The 22059-nt window shown below is 47.0% G+C and overlaps 7 protein-coding genes across 7 annotated transcripts; 4 read left to right on the top strand and 3 right to left on the bottom strand.

Moving 5' to 3' along the window:
- Window positions 1-3425: 3425 nt before the first annotated feature.
- Pmar_PMAR001194 (hypothetical protein) lies at window positions 3426-5065 on the top strand (the record flags this gene model as incomplete). The annotated part of the gene is made up of 5 exons (XM_002780555.1): window positions 3426-3487; window positions 3567-3668; window positions 4698-4831; window positions 4875-4921; window positions 4967-5065. The coding sequence occupies 5 exons, from the start codon at window positions 3426-3428 to the stop codon at window positions 5063-5065; spliced, it is 444 nt and encodes a 147-aa protein (XP_002780601.1).
- A 19-nt stretch (window positions 5066-5084) lies between these two features.
- On the bottom strand, window positions 5085-5898 carry Pmar_PMAR001193 (conserved hypothetical protein). The gene is made up of 4 exons (XM_002780554.1): window positions 5815-5898; window positions 5624-5765; window positions 5341-5568; window positions 5085-5298 (listed from the first exon to the last, which is right to left on the bottom strand). The coding sequence occupies exons 1-4, from the start codon at window positions 5869-5871 to the stop codon at window positions 5186-5188; spliced, it is 540 nt and encodes a 179-aa protein (XP_002780600.1). The 5' UTR covers window positions 5872-5898; the 3' UTR covers window positions 5085-5185.
- Window positions 5899-7455: 1557 nt separating this feature from the next.
- Pmar_PMAR001192 (hypothetical protein) lies at window positions 7456-9073 on the top strand. Its single transcript, XM_002780553.1, has 4 exons — window positions 7456-7770; window positions 7820-7890; window positions 7956-8248; window positions 8295-9073. Exons 1-4 carry the CDS (start codon window positions 7489-7491, stop codon window positions 8309-8311), a joined length of 663 nt encoding a protein of 220 aa, XP_002780599.1. The 5' UTR covers window positions 7456-7488; the 3' UTR covers window positions 8312-9073.
- A 1745-nt stretch (window positions 9074-10818) lies between these two features.
- Window positions 10819-11090, bottom strand: Pmar_PMAR001191 (conserved hypothetical protein; the record flags this gene model as incomplete). The annotated part of the gene is made up of 1 exon (XM_002780552.1): window positions 10819-11090. A coding segment is annotated over one exon (272 nt), but the record flags the coding sequence as incomplete, so codon positions are not given.
- Window positions 11091-13132: 2042 nt separating this feature from the next.
- Window positions 13133-15595, top strand: Pmar_PMAR001190 (hypothetical protein). Its single transcript, XM_002780551.1, has 4 exons — window positions 13133-13343; window positions 13394-13485; window positions 13534-13768; window positions 13818-15595. Exons 1-3 carry the CDS (start codon window positions 13206-13208, stop codon window positions 13757-13759), a joined length of 456 nt encoding a protein of 151 aa, XP_002780597.1. The 5' UTR covers window positions 13133-13205; the 3' UTR covers window positions 13760-13768; window positions 13818-15595.
- Window positions 15596-16766: 1171 nt separating this feature from the next.
- On the top strand, window positions 16767-16997 carry Pmar_PMAR001189 (hypothetical protein; the record flags this gene model as incomplete). Its single annotated transcript, XM_002780550.1, has 1 exon — window positions 16767-16997. One exon carries the CDS (start codon window positions 16767-16769, stop codon window positions 16995-16997), a length of 231 nt encoding a protein of 76 aa, XP_002780596.1.
- A 3424-nt stretch (window positions 16998-20421) lies between these two features.
- Window positions 20422-21349, bottom strand: Pmar_PMAR001188 (40S ribosomal protein S5, putative). The gene is made up of 4 exons (XM_002780549.1): window positions 21263-21349; window positions 21014-21128; window positions 20857-20963; window positions 20422-20812 (listed from the first exon to the last, which is right to left on the bottom strand). Exons 1-4 carry the CDS (start codon window positions 21335-21337, stop codon window positions 20528-20530), a joined length of 582 nt encoding a protein of 193 aa, XP_002780595.1. The 5' UTR covers window positions 21338-21349; the 3' UTR covers window positions 20422-20527.
- Window positions 21350-22059: the final 710 nt, after the last annotated feature.

Here is a 22059-nt window from a genome sequence, read left to right as displayed (position 1 = left end):
AAAATATCTGCGCTAGCTATTGTGTCAACGTCGGTGATGCTGCGTCCGTACGCAGTGCGTCGTCGATTTGTGCATGCGTGCCGTTCGCTGGGTTTTGGGTTGCCGCCTTAGATAGACGAATAGCAGAGACGAAAGTGCTCGCGGAGCGCACGAGCAGAAAACGATCGACAATTATACCGGACCCGCTCCGTAAGATGCACCGTTGTGTAAGGCTTTTGTCATTGTGCGACTGTTCACCCTTCTTCGTATGAGGAGTTTTTCAGTCGAATGTTTGTTGAGTTCGCTAGTATATACAAGGGGTTCCCTTTGGGATTTTCCAAAGCGCACCTCACTGCTCCCCACGGAAGCTTGTGTGACTGTGGGAATGTCTATATGGAGATTTTTTGTTCTCTACTGAAAACCTCGAAAACACACGAATGTGTGCGTAAGACAACGCAGATATTAGCACCATCGCTTTCGACCCTTATAGGTGTATATTCATCACGAAAACCGTACTTCTGAGTCCATCGATGCGGCAAGCCTATGTCGACTGGCAGGGGCATTGTGGGACTCTTCAGACGGGTGAGATAGAAAGTCAGAGTTAAGATATTGCCGAAAATTGCGATCTGCCTATTCGTGTGGAGGGCATGATGGCGAAAATTACGTAGCTGCATCACCCAGTGTGCCCAGCGGTGGCTGAACCTCTTCTATACAGGTACACTGGAAACGGCTCAGGAGAAGTCTACAAAGCACGCGTTTCCAACAAAGATGTCCTGAGTCAAAACCTAATTGGAATGGGGACCATTGTCCCTTCATAGGTTCACATGACAAGCATAGAAGGTATCGGGATGGATCTGCTCCTGGTCACCGAGACACGAATAAGGGCTACCGAGAGCCACTGGGCTTTCGTTTGTCACGCCCTGGTTAGCGAAGTGGAAGTAGAGATGTTAGTGTCGATCAAAATAGCAGCGACAGATTCTGTCCAACAAGGATCTGGTGGCCCGTTTCCGTGAGTTTGCTCGGAAAATTGATGATGCGCGGCTCACTGTGATTGAGAATTATACAGTACAGTAAGACTTGTTATACATAGCCCGTCAGCTCGCTGACTTCCGCTACAGGACAATGTGCAATGAAGTTAGCAGGAGCTGTACCATACCATCCACTGATGCTGTTACTGTCGAAAAGGTCAGAACGGTGCCTGGAAGCGATCATTGATTCTCCTTCTAAGATCATTCACACAGTCCGTGCGCGCGTGAGGGATCTCTCCGGGGATCTAGGTGAACTACTGGAATTCTTCTATCGGAACTGCGACGCGGTATTGGGCATTCTTGTCTACGGGTAAGGGCATGTGCAATCAGCCTCGGTGAAAGCAGACTATCCAACTGGCAGGCGGCAAGCCAAAGCGGTCGTATTTGAGCGTTGGGTGGTGTATCCGCATGGTAAGGAGATGCTCATACATGCCTTGTTGTTTCGCGAAGGGGAGGAGACTGTCAAGAATGTAAAGGTCGCTGATCCGGTTGACATCGTGAATAGATTTATCCCAGGGTATGCGATGGTCGCTTCTCGATGTGACTGAGAAGTTCCCTGAGCTGCTCATAGGCTATCGCGCGGTACTCGTGCTTCACGGTGCTAAATCCTTTCCCAGAGAGATGGTACTGAATACTGTTAAGACTGTGAAGAAATTGGACCTCGCGGCAACGACCAATAACGGTACCAAACGCAGAAACGCTGCGTGCTGTACCACTGACATAGGTGATTCTAGTTTGCCGGCCACAGCTCGAGATATCTTCCCGATGATTCCCAGTGACTTACCGATGGAGCCGAAGGAGCCACAGATGGAAGAATCGGTGCCATCGAGTGAATCGGACGAGCCCTTAGTGGGAGATGGTGGTATTTCTAGTGGCCTGAACCAGCATATTGAGTCACAAGAAGGTGGGTTAGGATGCTATCTGATTGTCATGTTCGCTATCTTTGACGACTATCGCAGTGTGGTGTGTTTTGCAGCGTTGGAAGATGAGGGCTCACCAGAAGCCCCTTTTGAGTTCCCAACTCGCGAGATAGAAGCGCTTCTTCCTCACAAGCCAACGAAGGCCATGGACAGGTCACTTTTGTACGCTGCTGACGAGCAGACTGGATGTTGATCTTTGCCGTCTTCAGCACGTCGGTGATACCTGTAGCACCGCGAACAACGCCTGATGCTAGGTCGGTAAGGTCTGCAGTTAGTGGCAGTATTCGTCGTGGCAAGTATAAGAGGCCAGATAGAGCATGATCATAGTAACCTAGTGTCACGCCGAAATGAGAGATCTTGCGTTCTCTGAAGTGCTGATTGGCCTTTGTATTAGCAGCCATGATAAACACAACAATATAGTTTTTCCAGTAGGTAAATAGAGCAGTATATAGCAAGACTAAGTAGCTCTAGCGAAAGGTCAGGCTCAATGATTGTGTGCAGGTGTCTCCGGAAAAGTCTACAGTGCTGCACATACGATAGCTGCTGTTCTATGCGCGTCTCATAGCCTGCGTTAGTGGAGTTGCAACCCCGTTGTGTAGAGCGCATAACGCATAACAATACGCGTTATGGCGCTATATATAACGCACATATTGTGTTAAACGCTTCATGAGTTTCTGTATTTAGTTGTAAACGTTTTACATGATGTAGCAGCATACATGTTTGTAGCACCTACATGGTAATACCAGGCGTATCATGAAAATCATGGGTGTCACAGGTATACCCGTTCCACGCGTGATTCTCAGTCGCCGAGTCTAGCTTCTTAACTCACCACCAACGGTCCACAGAAGCAAGCCATAGATAGTGAGATCCCAGCTCCAATTCCCGTTCGTTGTATGAATAAGTTATTTGAGCTCACAGGGATAGCTCGGTATGGCGATTATCATAATACACTCCTTGCTTGGTGTGAGATCGTGTGTTCGTTAACACGGTAAATCGCGTCTCGAGTCGGTTGTTTTCCACGTGGTACGAGAGTCGGGATTTACCAACGCCTTCACACATGCTACTCTGCGAAACGCGTTTCAGTGATATGCGCTTCGAGTAAAACTGTCGGGATGTTCAATAGACCATTCCTGAGTTTCAAAGGCGCTCTCAGGATAGAGTTTTTCATGTGGAATTCAATCCTAGGGGCGCTCTTGAAACTCAGGTGAGGTCTACTGAACACCCCGTGTATTCTCAGCACCATCGTCAGTCTACTTCAAAATCGATCATAATTGCGGGAACGAAGATTGAACGCCAGATCGGTTTGGGTTCCGCGTGCTCCTCTGTTGGTCAGCGTCTGCAGAGCACACTATGTTGGGGCGTCTGATCTCTAGTCTCCTAGGGTGTCTGCACTCCCAAGCCCGGTGAGGATCATGTCACAGAGATCTCACATCTTCGTAAGTTGCCTTCTACTCCTACTATATCCAGCAACCACGTCGTATCCTTTATATAGACACCAATGGACTGGATGTTCTATTATTTCCCCAACTACTCTAGGGACAAGGTCGCTCTAATGTCCAGGTGAATTCTTCTTGATGTCAACGGGAAATTCTCATCATACCACAGTGACCAGCTTGCATGATGGAGATGCACCCTTCAGACAAATTAAGATCCATTTCGTGATCGGCTTCGCATTGGTGTTCCTCGTGTATCATCCGCCTTATAAAGGAGCCGACTACGAGAACTTCCACAAGAGCCCATTGTGAGTGTCCGCAGTCATATCTCTCATTGAGTCGAGCTGCTATTGCCCTTATTACTTCATGCACTGTCATTAACTAGTGCACATGACTGATATCCTCATCGATGACGAGTTAGCGCATTCCCCCGTAGGTATTGGTACAAGTACAACTAGTTGGAACGAAGTGGTCAGCTTCAGGAGAACTTGCGTGTCAAGAGGGACTGGTTCTATGACGAGGATCCGAATGCTTCTTAAGAGGATCTGGTGTCGTGTCTAAGACTTGATTATTATAACGTTACAGTAGTCACTAGCAGCCTCTACACTATTGCTCGCTATTAGGGGTTCCATGGGTGGTGATAATAATTTGTGGAGCGGAAACGACAAGCATTGGCCTTTTATTGTCCAGTTGTCGTTGCGTTGAGTCGAAGGTTTGGAAAACCGCCAGCTTGCGTCAGATAGTAGTGTTGAAACTTCATTCGCCCAAACTCTGCGGAGTGCTTGTTTCCAGATCTTAGATTAACAGTACTGCGTTGTGGTACGTCAGGTGGAGAGGCTTCTAGACGATCCGACTGTGCAACGCTACTCGTCTAGTTGACAATATTGACAGTACGAAGTTTATACTACATACCCTGGTCATCGAACTTACACTCGATTCCCCAGTCAAGTGTGTGGAAACTGGGTTTTCGAGCAAAGGAGGAAAACCTAATTTTGGGCGTGCGCTAATTACGACAGTGCGCTGTGATCGCAGGTGTTAAGGAAAGAACTCCGAAAAAGTGTGTAGAACTGCGAAATCAAGCAGTAGACCATTGACGCAGCATCACACACAAAAGTCGTTGACCATTCGGTGATGACTGCACAAAGCATGGTCACAGCCGTGGGACTGACTTGCCTTCTGCAGCAACTACCTCCTACAGCAAATGCGTATCACTCTCGGCCTAGTCGTCACCGCTACTTGTTTTTCTCTGAACCCGTTTTCAGTGAGACCAAGCATTCCTTAGATGATGAGTATGACTTGCTTGTTCAAACAGTTAAAGTATCATTTTGCACTCTCAGGTATCAAGCGCTCCTCGAATCCCTCGATACTATTCGCACAGAGCCAGACGATGTTGCTAAGAAATTCGGCATCGATATTCCGTCAACTCCTGCCCTCCGCTCTGGACCAGCTGCTATGGCTTTGGTTCAACATGGTAGACTCGAACGTTGTTTTGTGGGCCAATGCTATCCTACCAGGTAGCAAGAAGATCAATCTCCTTGACAAGTTCTCTGCAGAAGACCGGGTAAGGGAGAGAACAGGCAACGTAGTTAGCAATATAACTCTTCAGGCTCAAGAGGCTGAGATTAAGAAGAGTACAGAAACACTGGCTGATGTCGAGAAGCACCTTGATAACAACCTGGCTATCATCGATAAAGACCTCCATTAAACACAAGTCGCATGCTGTGTTCACAGAGTGACTGTAGTGTTGTCGAAATTTCAGTGTAGTTGCGTTGTCAAGTCGTCGGTGTAAGGGAACAACGAACGCGAGTCGTGGAAGAGAGACATACTAACAATCTCGACATAAATTCAGATATAATTCTGAGACCAACTTGTCCCTATTGGATGGTGTGACCTCGATGAGGTTAATTCCTGCCAACTTCTTAGCCGCTGCTATAACACCTGAAAGGACATGACTCGCTTTGCTGATGAGCGGTCACTTACCTCCTCCTTTCTGAGCGATGGTGGCCAGGCAAGGTCGCCTCCCAGTGAGGATTCGGAGGGCTTTGGGCTCAAACTGTTCCGAACATGACTCCATCTTTCCTATTTCATCTAGGATAACAACACAGCCATCCTTTCGTTCGGCATGCATGGCGTCAAGTAACGGCAAAGCGTTTCTCTCAAAGTCATCGAGGCAAACACCATAACGACCGACTCTAGGGCCTGGGTAGCCTGAGTCAAAACACGCCATACGTAATATGCTGCATATGTTGAGATATCGCCTTACCTATTCGGGCGAGAGGAACATGAATGCCCCCATCCAGTGATATCAAGTCGAAACCATCACGAGAATGGGTCTCGGGGTTGCGGACCTCCTTCGTGATAAAGCCTTGACATGGCACCCCTGCCTTCTGCAGCTCTCCGAGAACCTACGTAGACCATGGACGAGGTCGAGGGGAGGTGGGTGGCCGCTCGGACCTTTAAGCAAAGAGTTGTTTTGCCGACTCCTGGAGCACCAGTGATGAGATATTTCATAGGTTGTAGTGAAATAAATTCAATCTTCTCACACGTAATATCCTAGCCAGTACTGATCAACACAACAACAACGATGAAGAGAAGCGAAAACATGTGATGCCACTCCTGAACGATGCTTGGACCATAAAATGGCAACTCGTGTTTTCTTCATCTACTATAAAGAAATGTACGCTCAAGGAAAATACCAAGATGCTCGATCGTGTCGCCCTTTACGTAGCGTTCCTAAGCCTGTGGATACTCTAGCTTGTTCCGGGCCTAAACGAGATAGGAGAAAATCCTCTCTGAGTTCGCAACCTTTGAGACCAATTGGGCGAGGTTATAACTTCTCTATGCTATAATACTATCATGGATATCACTAATATCAATGATAGTATTATGACATATCAGTCTATATCAATATAGACTATACAATATCACGATATACACGATATACGATATATACAATATCAATATCATATATCTATATCAGTATATATGATATTATGACGTATCATATCAGTCTTTACTTGTTCTATAGCAAAGGATTCACAATATCAGCATATAATTATCCAACCATTATAATAACATACAATTATTCAACCATTATATCAAGATGTAATTATCCAACCATAATACCAGAATATCAGTAAAAGGATCCAATCGCGAGGAACTTGCCGTCGGCGTGAGTGCTTTCCTCACAAGCTGTGTAGGAGTATCCATTCTCATCCAAGAATGAATAAGAGCGACCTGAATTGAATTTGATTGTTGAGACTTCGGAGGCAAATTCCCACGCCTCGAGTTGCCATTCTTTAAGTATTGGCCAACACGAGAGTCGTGAGTTCAGCCTCGCATACTGGTGGTTCGGCGACCTAGCAAATGCCGATATTTCGAGGAGCTGTTGTCAGTCACTTTTCCACAAATATGACATCGATCGCTCCGCTGGCACGCATAGGTGAAGCGCACAACGCCTAGTCCATGCACCCCGTTGCGGGATTGATGACGGATCATCGGCTTATAGTGTTGATAGAAGCTCTATTATTGCTAGTATCGCTATCACTAACTGATGATTAACTCCATTGATAACAACACCCTAGACTTGGCACTAGGAGACTCGACCAGAGATCACAATGCACCTCTGGATGGTGCGTTTGGCGCGCGCCCTCGCAAATGTATCCGCGTTCAACTATGGCATGCGTGCTTGCAACCATCAAGTCCTACTGGCAATCACGGACAAGAGGGGACGACTCAGTCTCTTGTATACGACAAGATTCATCCGGCTGCCAAGTGAGCGTCCTTTGTTTCGCCCTCGGATACCCGTTTCGGAGGGTAAATCGATCGATGCCCGAAGTCGCACGCGTGCCGAAAGTTTGCACGCGTGCACCTCGCAGGAGACCTCCTCCGGTGCCCGTATTACCTACCGTGGACAACGTTGTAGTTCAGCAAATCTCTCGAAGTGAGTCGTCCTCGTAACCTTCCGATCGGCGGTACAGTTTCTTACTATCTGAGACGTCAGTTTGGCCCTGTGGGGTCCTAAGGGCTGTTTTGTGAGTTAAAAAAGGGCTCAGGGAGGTGGCTAGCATCGTGTCCCGTGTAGTTGATGGGGAATTCTCTGTAGTTCCATCATATCGAGCATATTTGATGGCTCATCTCCTGCAGCAAGCTGGTCTCAATCAGGACGCTACCGACAATCAGACACAGTCTTTCCTGTTTCATGTCGAGAAACCCGAAACCATGGCGGGATATGCCACTAGCTGGAGTGAAAGTGATACGGCAACCTGTGCCAGCACATCCAGCTGGCCCGCATTGCCCACAAGTGGTCTGATGAGACGTTCGAGCTCGCCTGGTCAAGCTCGGGAGAAGTCCTCGTGCGCCAATCACGCCTTGGACTATGCATCGACTCGGGGAAGTTCGCGTTCTCCGGTAAGTCTCGTTTGTGTTGGTCCATTAGCTTTCTGAATCCTCTTGCCAGGTGTACGATCCCAGTTGCGAGTGGTCCGTTCGAGCACAGAGCGGTACGCCACGAAAGAGCATTGTAAACAGGTGAGTCTCATCGGCCCCTTGGGCTTGCGTGTCCAGTTGGAATACGCTGAAGGTTCCTTTTCCAGGGAACCTGTCGTACTCGAGAGGAGAGCGGCAGAGACTCAGGAGGACGGTGTGGTCAAGAAGAAGACTTCGGCGGAGTTGGCTGCGCTTGAGGCTTACTTGGCTAAGCAACGCGAGCACTTGGCAGCAGCGATTTGCAAGGAATGGGCCACTCCCAATTCCTCTAGTGAACGGCAGGCGCGGCTGAAGGCAGCCTGTCAAGAGCTTGTCAAGCGTAGTTTCCATGAGGTTTTTTGTGCGCGAGAGGCTGAAGGGAGTAAAGCTACGATCGGATGCATGCGTCGATCGACTGGTGGTAAGTCGTCGATGGTCATTGATGCCGTTAGTTATCATTTGAGCAGGCTCGGCGGACTTGTGATCCGCAACATCCTTCCGTCCAAAATGTTTCAAGCTATGGGTGCGAGAGCAATCAACCCAGTGAAAATATGTTACCAAGTCGATCTTCGCTCATCCTTTAAGAATATTTTGTGCCGAGTCTTCCGACTGCGGTTTGGTGAGCTCTCGTTCTAATCCTACTAAGATCTAGACTTATCCCATCTTGTTTTGGTAAGCTGCTGATTGTTCCCACTTACATCGGCTCCCTTGAGAACGGCGAGCACCTACGGGTGAGGTCACACTTGATCATGTAAGTGGACTTGACTGACTGGATTCCCGAAGCCACTATCAATGATCACCAGTCATTTTGCTGATGGGGTGCTCTCATACATTATCGTCACATATTCATTCTTACCTTCTTCGGTCTTTGATGGGACTAATGTTTTGCCATAACGGCCTCCTGTTGATGCGATAATTGCATGATTACTTCCGATCGGAGAAGCGCTCAGTTCATCCAGTGAGAGCAGATATTCGTCTTCCTGCTACTTCACTAATTTCCTTGAGTGATGTCGATTCATTTTCGGTCATCATCAAAAGATGGGGCATGTCCTGGCGTGAACTTTGTCCTATTACTTATTGCGCGATCGCTGAGTATTCTCGCAATCATTTGTTCGAGAGTACCTTCTTATCCATTATGCGAATGAAAATATTATTCTCAACCATCTCCTTGATCATATGGTTCAGCTAGGTATACTCGAGAAAAAAGTAGGGTAAATCAGCTGTTTGCATAGGAAGTTTTGAGTTCTCATCAGTGAGCTTGTGTTACTAGTCACAGTTGATTGACGAATACACATTTGGTATGGGAGTATGTGCCGAGGAGTGTCTTCATAATATGAGGTTCATGTTAATTTGTAGACGAGCAAATATTCCATGAACGGTTCGTGATACCTGTATCTATCGCCAAGCCGAATTTGTGATACAAATTTTTGTGTCGTATTCACAGCTGTTGAATGAAGGTCGGAACAAATCGGGAGAGCGACGGCGTTGCTTTCTTGAAGCAGTATTTGGGGTGGCTGCATGGAATCACACGCTGAAGGCTGTTATCTCGCTGTCAGGGTCGCCTAGTGCCCTGAAGTTTACAGTCCGGAGAGAATACTTCGAAAACAATCCTCTCTCGAACTTGATCCGTCGGAGAGAAGTGCAGCATTAAAATGCCATACACACACACCTCACACTATGAATTATGCACCACCTTGGCTTCCACTGCGTTATATCGAGAATCACTCGAGACGCGCAAAGGGACTTGATAGGACCTATCAGTTAGGTTGTTAGAGAACTTTGTGCAATACGACTGGGGAGAACGTGTCTCGCCCTCAGTTACATGCGACGTAGTTTGCTTGACTCAAGTAGCTTGAGTACGCGTCCGTTACCTGTATATAATCCCTCAGGCATTATGCCCGTATCTTCGGCCGACTGGCGACCCTCTGTGGGCCGCCCACTAAATCTCGTGACTTGCTTAAGAAAATGGCACGCTCCTTATGCAAAATTCGAGGTTGATATGCGCGTTGGTTGAAAAGTTGGAGCTGTCGCGCGAAATTGGGTCTTTAGATTGCGCGGCGCGCAATGCGCGCACTGCATCGACCCGATACTATCCAGAATGAAGCCGTTCTTATTATGTGAGCAGATGTGATCAGCGAAGTCAAATTCTCACGCAAGTATTTAAGCATTCTTGAGCTGAGAAAACTTGAAATATATAGACGACGTCTGGAGCTGGACCGAGAATCCTTCGTCTGGTTCTTTGCTTGATGTTAGATCTTCCCACCTGTCGAAGCTGTCTCTAAAACGACGGGGTTTACGAACTTTTATCCCATCGGCCGAACGCGTTCGCTGGTTATGCACGAGAGACATGGGATTGAAATCTGGAAAACCCTAGGCCTACAGTGACTGAAACGCCTACTTCTTTTACTTTACTTTACTTTACTTCTTCTGCGGCTTTTGTTCTGAGATATCCGCGTCAAAATCAGGGTTCGGAAACTCAAATCACAAGATTTGGGCGTTATCCGAAGGTCTTACTCGCAGGAAACCCAAAACCCGAGCCTCTCATGCGAGTGCAAACCCCTAGCCTAATGCGGCCTAATGGTGTCACTAAATTTAGTCGCACCAAATAGTCCGGGTGTTCAAAAAAGCCATTGTCAAACCCAGGAGTTCTCCCAGGAGAGGAATGCGTAAAAACGCGTTCAATGGACTACGATCAGGAGCGCTCCCATGATCACTCTGATGAGGATCTATATCATTTTTCTAAGGAGAGTGTAAGAATTCTAAGGAATCCTTTTCGCTCGCCCTCTGCGTTTTTCTAAGGGGGGTTCGGCAATGTCCAAAGGAGTTCCGTTTTTCCCCTAAGGAAACCCCTCAGCTCTCACACTGTCCACTCTTCGGGTTTTGGGTGATGGTCGCCCGAAGGGCGACCTGAGTCGGGTTTCGGGTTCACGGAGGTTACGCTCTTGCCTTGCGATTGGCTTTTTTTCTGAGGCCTTGGATAACAGCTCTCACCCAGATAACAGCTCTCACCCAGATAACAGCTCTCACCCGGATAACAGCTCTCACCCGGATAACAGCTCTCACCCGGATAACAGCTCTCACCCAGATAACAGCTCTCACCCGGATAACAGCTCTCACCCGGATAACAGCTCTCACCCGGATAACAGCTCTCACCCGGATAACAGCTCTCACCCGGATAACAGCTCTCACCCGGATATCAGCTCTCACCCGGATAACAGCTCTCACCCGGATCACAGCTCCCCAAGGTTCTTTTGCGGTCCGGCCTATCCCCGATAAGTGTTACACTCGCTGACTGTAACTCTACAACTTGTGATGCTCTCATACCCCCTCCCCCTCCCACTTAGCAAAAACTGGTCTAACTTTCAACGCGATTCCTCTCTTTAAGTCTGAGGCTATTGCTGCATCGTTCTACGTATGCTAAGGATGCCCGTATCCAAATAAATCGGCGAGTAAGCCGACAGTGTGTTGAAGACGGGACTTCTTTCCCGCACATTTGGTAAATTAAGCTGTTGAAAGCTATCTGTGGAGGGAGGGAAGTCATTTCCCTGGATAGAACCAGAGTCAGTCCCCACGAAGTCGTTGGTACCCATATCCTCACTATAATCCAACTCATCTAAATCATTGATATCATAAGTTATGATTCATAACCAGAATACATTAGCAAGATAAGCCAGCAGAAAAAGTACAATAACCTTCAACAGAGGTGACAAAAAATGTGACAATTATTGTCTCTGACAACGATTGAACCACTTCATTGAGTAACAACTATGAGACACCGAAGCTATGAGAAAATTACACAAAGTTCACGACTATCGAGCGATCAGTTTATCACTGTAATCAATATGATGACTCGGCCCCACATCGCATATCACACAACACATTGTGCAGATTGCATAGAGGCTTTATGGTAGAGCTAGGTTTGGATAAGCTTGCACCTCCTGTAAAAGCCGTGCCGCGCTTCCTTAGGTGTGACGCGACTATCCTTAGACTTTGCAGACCTCCTTAGAAATCTTCGCGTTATCCTTAGATTTTTCCGGCTTCCTTAGGAAATACAGACCTCCTTAGAAAACTTACACTCTCCTTAGATTTTTGCGGTTCACCCTCTGATGAGTGCTCCTCAGCATGTTCAATAAGTGCTTTTCGCTCGCCCGAGAGTGCTCTTAGGATTGCGTTTTCCAGGAGAGTTCTCATCGCTCCTGAAATCGTGCTCACGAGATTTGAGGCGCGCGCTTATTGGTTTTGGCGGAGCGTAGTGACGTTAGTTTTCCAATTCCGCGAGTTAAGGTCGGGGCCACCGATCGGGCATTACCGAAATCTAAAGTACCTCCTTAAGAACGTAGGTTAGTGAAACAAACTAACCCCCTTACTCACCGTTCTTGAAAAAATAACGTTAGATCTTAAGGTTTCTTACCTTAAGAGTGAGTCTGAGGAACTTACCGTAAACATAAACTTAGCTTTCGTAAACTTACCCCTTCTTGTTTGTTAGTGAAACGATCTAACCTTAGTTTCTTGAGTTTTTTCCCGTCTTAAGGTATGTGGTTAGTCACTAACCGCCTAATAGAGTCTCTTTCACTAACCGTTAGTGAAAGAGGCTTGTTGTTTCCAAATGTCAAAGATGCCAAGTACAAAAGTAATCGATCAAAAGTTGCGCGACGAGCGAAGCGATGCAAAGAGCTCTCTCAAGAGAGGTTTTGAAGCGCGCTTTTCAAGGCTCTGTTATTTGAACAGATTTTTTGCTGACTCCCAGGAGAGCTCCCGACATATTTCGGGAGTGCGTTAGTTGAACGTGATTTCAAGAGAACAATTCAAAAGCGCTATTCAACAGCACTCTCAGGAGCCTATTTTGTGTTGTTTCTTGAACACCCGGAGTGATTTACGACACTTATCTAGTGACATCGTCTTGACGTCCCTCAACGGTTACTTATGGGGAATCTTGCTCTCTCGCACAAGCTACGACTTGCACTCTTGCTTTTCTTCGGCGTCTCAAGTCCCAAGTGACGCGTGAGGTAACTCATTCCAACATGAACGTCTCAGAAGCACTTGAGGTGCCTTTTTTTGTCGAAATGACTAACTAAAGTATCTTTTATCGAGTTCGTGTTGGCACGATACAATTCTGAGGAGTTACGCTAAATTGGCACAAGTGACTAACAGTTATGAAGTGTAGCGTGTCGAACACTCCCCCCAAAGGCTCACTTCTCGCAAGCCCCTGGCTGTGATAGTTCTCAGTGTCCGTTCTCAGGCACATTGGGCTCCCTGTGAGACTCTGGTAAAGGTTGAAGAGGAGTTTATCATTTTACTTCATTTCAGTTGTATTTCTTCTTTCACACTCATCGTGAAAAGCTCTTAATCAAAACCATCAAAATCTCCTCAAGTGTATAATGATACTCACTCAACAACATAATCGTTTCGACCCGGAAGTCGTCTCGAGCTCTCAAATGAGCGGATCCTTCTACGGGATTCCTCCTTCTAACCAAGTGAGCCCCAAGGAAGAGGATCCGAGCAAAGTTCTGCTGGATGTAAGTTTGTTCCCTTATGATTGTATCAACAGTATATGTATTCCTTTTAGTTATTGCATTGTGGGCGTGGTAAAGCGAGCCCCAAGGCTGCAAGTGAGAGTGCTAGAACCGACAGCACTATGAGTTCAGCGTCCGATTCCGAGTAAGTCGTGAACGAGGATTTGCTCTCTCAGATTATGTCGCGTTGTAGATACTCCGAAGATGATCTTGACCGTTATTTTGAACAACAGAAGCAGATGCTTGAATTAGGGCTACAACGAGCCTTTCTTGAAGAGCATGGAGACTCTGTGGATCGCCGGGTTTTGACCCAGGCTTGCCACCAGCTAGTTGATAGGACCTTTCGAGAGGTCGAGACCGCGCGGACGGGGTTAATAAACTCACAAACGAATCGATACATGAAGAGACCAGAAGAGTAAGAGATATGAGTAAGCATTCTTGGGTCTGGCTTTCAAGTATGTCATGATGGAAGCTCAGGTGATCAGAGCCATTCCCTTATTACGAACACGTACATCATCAACGTCATGACTGCCAACAAGAAAATTACGACATTGCCGACGTATATCAACAATACCATCGATCTGGTGTATCGCTAATAGATGCCGTGATGATCATCATCATCATTATTCACATTCTTCTTTCATGTGAAACAAGTTCGTACCACATGTCATCCACATTGTACTGTTTGTTGTAGACTCGCTCCACGGATGATATTTCCCCTCGAGACTTTGCTTCACATATTCCGTTTTGTGGATGCACCGTCACTTGTCTTTACAAGGTGCCGTTGTTTTGGTGTGTTCGGTCGACGGCGAGTGATGGTATTGTTTGAGGAGGCTTTTTCTCTGCTCATCATGTAGGGTGAGCCATAGTCGCTGACACTTTGTTGTCCGTTCACAAAGACCTCTACAATGGGTACGCCTGTAACAGCATATATATATCATGTTTGCCTCGGATTTGTCACCAGAATCGGTTTAGTCCACCCGTACGATCATTGCTGATGAATATGTGATTATAGTTGCGAGTTTTGTAGCCTGCATAAGGCGCTCGAGTGTTTCATGGTTGTATGATAATCACATCACGTATATCATCCTTCTCGTATCTGCTACTTGTCGTCTCGAGCAAGGGTTCGATGTGGCGAAGGAGTGATAATATCACTATTCACTGGCTATTTTATGGGTTGTATTTGCAGCTGTATAGATCGTTGCTACTCGATATCAGATATCAATCTTGTTTGATGAGCGATCTACTGTGAGAATGATGATACTTGATTATTTGATCCGTCTGTGCATTTGTTATCGTGTCTTCGACTGCTGTGAGATCTCACTCGATTTCCTCCTTGCGGTTCGATCTACTCCCGAGATCAGCATAGGCGTCATTCCTGACCAGCTAAGACGCCCGTGTAAGTGTCGTTCATTTAGCGGAGGTCGCATGTTTGCTACTGTTAGTCATTCGGGTTTAAGTCGCAATCGTATTCTGCTTGGTATCAGAGTGATTCCTGCTTGTTGTCGATATTAGCGTAATTCTACTCGAACGTCTGGTGTTACTGATGTTCTCTACTGTTTCGGCTCTATCCAATTCTTCTTTCTCCATTTCGGCTGCAACTCGTTCTACCGGTCATTATCTCCACTTCTACGCCATTGAAGAATGGTATCTGTCTTATGTCAACTATGTTATAATCCTTAGTATATAGTCTATATGGTCAACGTTGTCACTGATGCTACTCTATTAAGTGAGGTATCACTGTAGAGCATGTTATCATCATCAGAAGAGTATGGGTCATCTTCATTACAAGGGTGTTTCGTCCTTACTGCGTTACCGCACTTTCAGCGCGGTGTTGTTGGCAGTGGTCATGAAGAACCACGTCGAGCAATAACAAAAATAACAAATGAATACGCTGACTTTCTTGAGAGGGTGTCGAATGCAGTTCTCTCACCTCTTCGTAATCGTAACATAAAACTTTCACGGTATTTCTCGTAGTAGTTATCGATGCAATTTGTGCAGCATGCTCGCGTCACTCTCTGTGATAGCAGTAGCTGCGAGTACTTTATTCAACTGTCTATTATATATGCGCCAAATAGGCGCAATTGTGTCGCCGATTTCTTCCGTAATTTGCAAGAGGAAGTGTGATGGATGGGTTGTTGCTGCTGCTGTTATACGAAAGCAGCAGCGACATGTACTGCGATCTACATAATTATCCTTAGACCATAAGAGGACGTACTCAAGTTGCGTTGCTATTACTTGTATCTACCGATGAAATACTATGTGTGTTGGAGTTGTCAATACGTACTAAGCAACTACTAGTGAGTACGTGGTGGATTTCTTCGCACAGGGTAAGACCGGCTAGAAGGATAAGAGCTTGACTAGTGTGTATATGTCTGAATTATGACGCTAATGTATCTCTTGTTCATCTCCGACTGGTAGAATAGGTTTGACTGGTAGCACGCTCCGCTTCCTCGAAGTTGGAGATCGACTCGGATGTGAGTTATCGAGTTACAGGTGTATATAGGGGAAGGTTCGATCACTGGAGACCCCAGCGAACAGGCGAGGTTTTATTGAACTTCGCATGATGTGTGTCGCCGAATGCCACTGAAGAATTGCCCCAGTATGGGATTATGTGCACATGGTCATTAACCGTTGGTCAACCACATGTGTTGGTGACAGTATGACAGTATGACCCACTATGACAGTATTTTGGGTAATTCTTGTTTCTTGTGCATTTCTACCCGGATTCAAATGCAAACTCTTGTAGTTGGTGAGAGAACTCCTGAGCTCAGCTGAGGAAGCTCAGCTCACTGAGTTGCCCATTGACGAATACCGTACCATTCAGGGATCTATTCGGCCGCCGAATTTCTGCGAACGGGGCCATGGATGAAATCCATCAAGGGATCGAAGTCCCACGATCCTGGATAACGACAGTCAATCTCAGCTCTGAGTTAATTACCGTAGTTCCATGGCTATATGCTACTTCGCACTTTGATACTGATAAAAATACAATGCTACTAGCATTATGCTAGACCTATCCGGATGTTCAGAAGCATGCCTCGTGTTTGGTCTGATACTGAAGCGATTAGTAATCGCCGATCACACTGTGTCACAGTGACTGTGATCGGCGATCACTGTGATCATCGCAGGTAACTTACCTGGTATGACAGGTCTTAAAGACCATCCTTAGTGCTCTCGATACTTATCAGCTTTTGTGATCCCACACTCGCCCGGGAAATTTCTTCTCCAGGCCCCCTCTTTCACTCGACAATTCTCCGGCCAACCGTCAGTCAGCCATCGAAGTTAGGTATCCCCATTGTGCAACTGTGTTTTCAGCCGACACCATCAACGTGTGGGAGGTTGTGGCCGTCATGACCTGTAGCCTACAAGGCTGAATCAGGCCTCTAGCCTCAGCTAAAGCTTACCGAAACATCACAATCCTACATGATGGATCAAATGATCGCGGGCGTCATGGCCAATGATGAGGTTGCTCGTCGAGCCGGTCTTGACGATGTAGCACCGCCGGCCATATCCTTACAGGATGTGGCTGACTTCTACACCTGTGGTCCGGTGAACGAAAGGAAGACTCTCGCACTGAGTCTCTCCAAAATCGTGTGCTCGAGTGGTAAAGGAAGCACGCTCCAAACTCACTCGGCCGAGCTTTCGGAAGCTTGAAACCTCTTGCTGTCGGATGAGCACCCACTCCGGTTGCGGTCTGTTCACCTCTCTCTCACTCCCAGTCTGGACAGCCCGTGATTTCGTAGTGGATTTCGACTTGAACCTCAAGTCTTTGGGGAATCACCATATATGCATGTCCTCAAGCTAAACACGCAGGCACCACTCCAACCACCCGATAATGATCTTGCTCTTTTCGATTAGAGCCTCCGATTTCGCGCGTACGACGTCACGACGTTAATGGCTCCACAAACGGACTAGGTGCTCACGAGATTAAGGAATGGGGCACTTCGGGACTCTGCGGATGGGTAGCTTATTCACATCAGTTCGCTGACTCATCCTCCGGGCAGTACTGCTAAGTCCAGATCTTGTGGTCCTCGGGTTATTGGGCCGCCCAAGTTGCGTCGTCACGAGAAATCGATCGTAAGGGCGCGCGCACTTGATATTATTATCGATCGCGCTATAAATACCTGCCGTCTAGTCTGTTGACAAGCACTTATTAATGACTGCATCAGCGAACGTACTGCGGGTCTGCGATGTGTTCGCTCTCCTGAATAGGTTTCGCTCACATGGATTGAAGATGGTAAAAGCACCCCACAACTCTTTGTGTTTTGTGGGGCCGTCAAAAGTCTCACAATTCGGACATGTTTTTTATTGGAAACCTTCACTTGAAGTCAAGTAACTCACCTAATTTTCGGCGGGTTGAATGCTCCAGTCGAACATCTTCCTACAGAGCTTCGTATACAGTGATCGCGTCACTGCTTCGCAGTTCACCGAGATTGATTCCCGTGAATGCCTCCACTCCCTATGGTCTCTCCTCTGCATCGAGGGAAACTCATTCCTAAGGTAGATCTAAGCTCGACTTCGTGTTCTTGGGAGATCTAACGTTGCTCTGTTTCGCGCACGATAGAGGACGAATTTATATTGAATCGTTGCGAGCTGATATCCTACAAATGGTTGCGCAGGTTCTGCCTGACAGCTCAAGTGGTTTAGTTCCTCCTGGGCGTAACGATGCAATTTCTACCTGTTCTGAGTGAGTACCGCGACCTCCCATTCCTCATGCTCAGCATCGACTATTGCATTACGCTAGTCAGCGTATGTCAGCTTCCTGAAACTTGTGACGCATCTGAGTACTTGAAGGTTGTTCGTTCTCAGTCGCTCTAGTAGTACCGAGTCGGACGGGTCATCTATGGATTTCTTCGACCGTCAACGTCAAGAGATAGCTAGATGGATAGCTAATTCAATCCACAATCGAGGCGCTGATCCCGAGAAGGTTCATCAGGCTTGTCAAGCTCTAGTTCAGCACACATTCAGTCAAGTTGTTGAGGCTCGCAAGAGAGGCCCCAGTCCGATCACCAATCGTACAATGTTGCGCCCTGGGGATCATGCGAGCAGCTCGAGGAACTGAATGACTGCGGTGCGTATGTGAGAGCATTCGGGTGGTGATGTATGTTATGTCCCGCAGGTATTCAATGGGCATTCATTCCCATTTCACTCTCCTCTGTCACCATCTTCTCATCTGATTACTGTCGTCACTCGTAGTTGTATTTCATTTACATTGAAGATGCATACTGAATCCGGTTCATTCTCTCTGAGTGAAGGTCTGTTATTGCTGCAAACATGGCAGCGCTGTGGTCCTGCACTTTTTCGAGTGGCTAGGTCGACCTCGACTCCACTACATAGTGGATATCGTAGGACTTTGTCAGTTGCTCTTGCATACCAGTATCATCGGTATGACCATCTGTTGTTATCATTTTGCTAGTGGTATCATCATAGAGATGGGTATTTGAATTTACTGCGAACGTGTGAAGCTATTGCTTAGAGATCAGTCGATCTTTTAGTGAGCCTGTCTCTATCGCACTTTCACTGAGGAAGTCTTCTAGTATTATATTACAAGCTGTGAAGGAGGTTCTTCGTTAAATTCTGTCTAGTAGTGACACTACTCATTATTAACGTCCCTCTATTTCCTCGTCCGCTGTAATTTCCGCTCCCTTCTTTCATGAAAATGCTCAACTTGTTACGGTGACGCGTGCTGGCCAATCCACGTTTTGTGTTTGTAACCAGTGGGATCAAGTGATTAATCTAATCCAGATTGATCTCTCGGAGTTGATACTCCCTAGAACCGATAACCTTTAATCGAGCTGTTTCCGTCGAAGGGTGAATTGCTATGATATCTACCGTACTACGTCGACAAAATTTCACTTAAGATTCACCATGACCGACACCAACTCTTACTGACTCGTTAAGGAGTACACTCACGCTTAGAGAGAGCTCCTTGATACTGCCGCCATTGGTGCGGAACCAAGCAAATTCTTGACAGGAGTGAGCTTATCATTCTGTTTAATGCCAACTTCCATGAAGGTTATTGGTGATATTTAGTTCACGGGCCTTACACGACTGACGATGCTCAGAACACCAATGAAGGCTCAGTATGTTCTACGTGAGTAGTTTTCTAGTTCACGGCGAGCAACTCGAATAAGTTCTCGTTAACGAACCGTTTCATGCTAGGCTTCTACTGTCTTTTGAAGATGATATGATTGATGATTCCCCCACTACGGAGGGCTTCCTACGACATCAGCGCAAGTACATGGAGATATGTATCTACCGCTAACTAACGGCGGAAATGGACAGTCCATTATTGACTCCGGCAGCGGCCCCGTTCAAGTTCGCATAATATGCGCCGGCTTGGTTGATTGGTCTTTTCATGAAGTACGCGAGCCCCGTCAAATGCGCTAGAGCTCCCCGACTCAGCGACCGGTGAGAAGATCAACCTAGGCGCGATTCGATTCTTATATTCAGTTCGTGTCCTCCCTAGATGCGAAGCGTTGGTATCACATCCGTTTCTCCTATGGCGCCCAGTCATAGTTGCCAACTGTGACGTATAAGTGGCGGTTCTCTTGAGGTATGAGAGAATACCTTCCGTGTTGTGAATTGATATGAAGTGAATAAAGTTGCAGGTAATTGTTTCTCCAACAGATATCATTGGACCGATGCCATTCGCAGAGATCTCCATAATCTATTCCAAACCGACCGTTAACCCGAAAACCGTGTGGCAAATCGCCACTGGCGATGTTAGGATGCTTGGACTCCTGGTCTCCCATGTAACGACCTGCGCACTCCTAGGTTGCACAAGTTAGAAAAGCGACCCTTTAGAAAGCGATGAATGCAACATGCTCAGTTGAACATGTAAAACGACCTAATACTTCGCGATCCGAGCTTACAGTGAGTGTTGAAATCTGACCAGAAGTGAGTGACCACCGATGCACCCTCCCCCAGATATAGTATCATCTAAGCTAATAATTAAACAGTGAATCTGCAAATACCGACATGTCAAGCACTCCCTATTGAAACCGTCCACCTACACCCATACCGAATCGGTATTATCAATCTGACTTGAGATTATCATCAACACAACACTCGAATGGCTCTGCACCCAATAGCCAGCAGCTGTACGAGAAACCGGAGCCTCCTTTCCAAGACATCATAACAACCACGAGAGACGGTGAAAGATGTCGGAAATGGTTTGGTATTTATCGGTTAGCCTTGGCAATGCGCTCGATCTCATCCTTCTTCTTGATGGCGAAGGAGTTGGAGGATTCCTTGGCGCAGTTCATGATCTCATCAGCCAAGCACTCGGAGACCGACTTGATGTTACGGAAGGCGGAGTTACGGGCACCGGAGGTGATGAGATAGATGGCCTGGTTGACCCTACGGAGGGGCGAGACATCGACGGCCTGACGACGGACGACACCAGCGGAACCGATACGGGTAGAGTCTTCACGGGGACCACCGTTCTTAACGGCATCAACGAGAACCTGCAAGATGATGAGAGAGACGAATGACGAATAGATTGGATTACCTGAATGGGGTTCTTGTCAGTGAGGAGGTGGATGATCTCGAAGGCGTTCTGGACGATGCGGACACCGAGTTGCTTCTTGCCGTTGTTGCGACCGTGCATCATCATGGCTGAAACAGACGACGGAGTTGACGAACGCATGGTACTACTCGGTTATTACAGTTGACGAGACGCTCGACAATAGGGCACACAGCCTTGCGGAAACGCTTCTTCTGGTAACGGCCAGCAGTGTGGGCAGTGAAGACAGAGGCAGAGCCAGTGTAGGCGATGTAGTCCTGAAAGTAAGGATCATCATCTCAACGAACGAACATTGTTTTTGCTCTACTCCAACGATTAATACACATAAGCAGAGTTAACGAGGCTCCACGTGGTAGTAAAAAATGTCGATTTTACCCCTCCCGAGTCCTACCTCCAAAGAGAGATCAGAGGTCTCAATACCCTCGTAACTCCACCTGCCGAAAAGCTTAGGCTCAGTCGCGGCCATGTTGGGTGTCTATACAGCAAGAATCCTGAGGCCTCATCGGGGCTGTCGATCGAGCTATGGGCGAGCGAGATTTACACCACCCACTTCTCTGAGTCTTTGCAGTGATTCAAGGATGTTGCTGAAGACTGAACACGGAATGGCAATGTGAAGTGATGTTTTAAACTCCTACTCAATACTAACGACCATTCTAGATTAATCGATACAGTGTTTGCTACCTATATCGTTAACACTCGACGTAGTCTTCACACCATCTTTTGACAGGAAGTATTATACTGAGAGTATCACCAGTGCGTATATAAGCATTCTCCAGATGAGGAGGTACACTGTGTTGAATACGAGTAAAATAACAGCATTTCTATGTCAATGGAGTTTCGCCCGTTTTACGTGAAGTGGCGTAATACTCGGTGAAAAACGCGATATTCGCGGTGGTATGCAGTAGTCGTGAAATATGTTTTTCACTAGTGTTTACCTCTCACGGTCGTGAGACTCCAATGTAGTGTCAATTGATTGCCACTCATACAGTGTGATGTAACCTGGGTCTTTGCTGTACCGGTGTTATAGGAGAGGACTGATACCTGGCGGATATCAGACCACTCAGGACTCGAGTTCAGAGGTTACATAATCTGCATTATCAACACCATATTAGAAGCGCTCAGTGTTATCTCGACTTTTCGCCGTCGAGATGACGCTGCCAGTGCGGTCGGTGAGGTTGGTATTGGCTT

This window comes from Perkinsus marinus, assembly GCF_000006405.1.
Source record: "Perkinsus marinus ATCC 50983 genomic scaffold scf_1104296944404, whole genome shotgun sequence".
Classification (NCBI taxonomy): domain Eukaryota; phylum Perkinsozoa; order Perkinsida; family Perkinsidae; genus Perkinsus; species Perkinsus marinus.
Note: the sequence above shows the minus strand (reverse complement) of the source record. Positions and strands in the feature narration are given on the sequence as shown.

What these genes read in the sequence shown, in the direction of transcription:
- Pmar_PMAR001193 (XM_002780554.1), bottom strand. Translation starts at nt 5,871, where the DNA reads ATGAAATATCTCATCACTGGTGCTCCAGGAGTCGGCAAAACAACTCTT. An exon ending in AAACAACTCTTTGCTTAAAG is followed by an intron (nt 5,766 to 5,814) that starts GTCCGAGCGGCC and finishes TGGTCTACGTAG; the next exon opens with GTTCTCGGAGAGCTGCAGAA. An exon ending in TGTTCCTCTCGCCCGAATAG is followed by an intron (nt 5,569 to 5,623) that starts GTAAGGCGATAT and finishes GTTTTGACTCAG; the next exon opens with GCTACCCAGGCCCTAGAGTC.
- Pmar_PMAR001192 (XM_002780553.1), top strand. Translation starts at nt 7,489, where the DNA reads ATGGCTCATCTCCTGCAGCAAGCTGGTCTCAATCAGGACGCTACCGAC. An exon ending in GGGGAAGTTCGCGTTCTCCG is followed by an intron (nt 7,771 to 7,819) that starts GTAAGTCTCGTT and finishes TCCTCTTGCCAG; the next exon opens with GTGTACGATCCCAGTTGCGA. An exon ending in CGAAAGAGCATTGTAAACAG is followed by an intron (nt 7,891 to 7,955) that starts GTGAGTCTCATC and finishes TTCCTTTTCCAG; the next exon opens with GGAACCTGTCGTACTCGAGA.
- Pmar_PMAR001190 (XM_002780551.1), top strand. Translation starts at nt 13,206, where the DNA reads ATGATACTCACTCAACAACATAATCGTTTCGACCCGGAAGTCGTCTCG. An exon ending in CGAGCAAAGTTCTGCTGGAT is followed by an intron (nt 13,344 to 13,393) that starts GTAAGTTTGTTC and finishes TATTCCTTTTAG; the next exon opens with TTATTGCATTGTGGGCGTGG. An exon ending in AGTTCAGCGTCCGATTCCGA is followed by an intron (nt 13,486 to 13,533) that starts GTAAGTCGTGAA and finishes GTCGCGTTGTAG; the next exon opens with ATACTCCGAAGATGATCTTG.
- Pmar_PMAR001188 (XM_002780549.1), bottom strand. Translation starts at nt 21,337, where the DNA reads ATGGCCGCGACTGAGCCTAAGCTTTTCGGCAGGTGGAGTTACGAGGGT. An exon ending in TGTCGAGCGTCTCGTCAACT is followed by an intron (nt 20,964 to 21,013) that starts GTAATAACCGAG and finishes CGTCTGTTTCAG; the next exon opens with CCATGATGATGCACGGTCGC. An exon ending in CTGACAAGAACCCCATTCAG is followed by an intron (nt 20,813 to 20,856) that starts GTAATCCAATCT and finishes ATCATCTTGCAG; the next exon opens with GTTCTCGTTGATGCCGTTAA.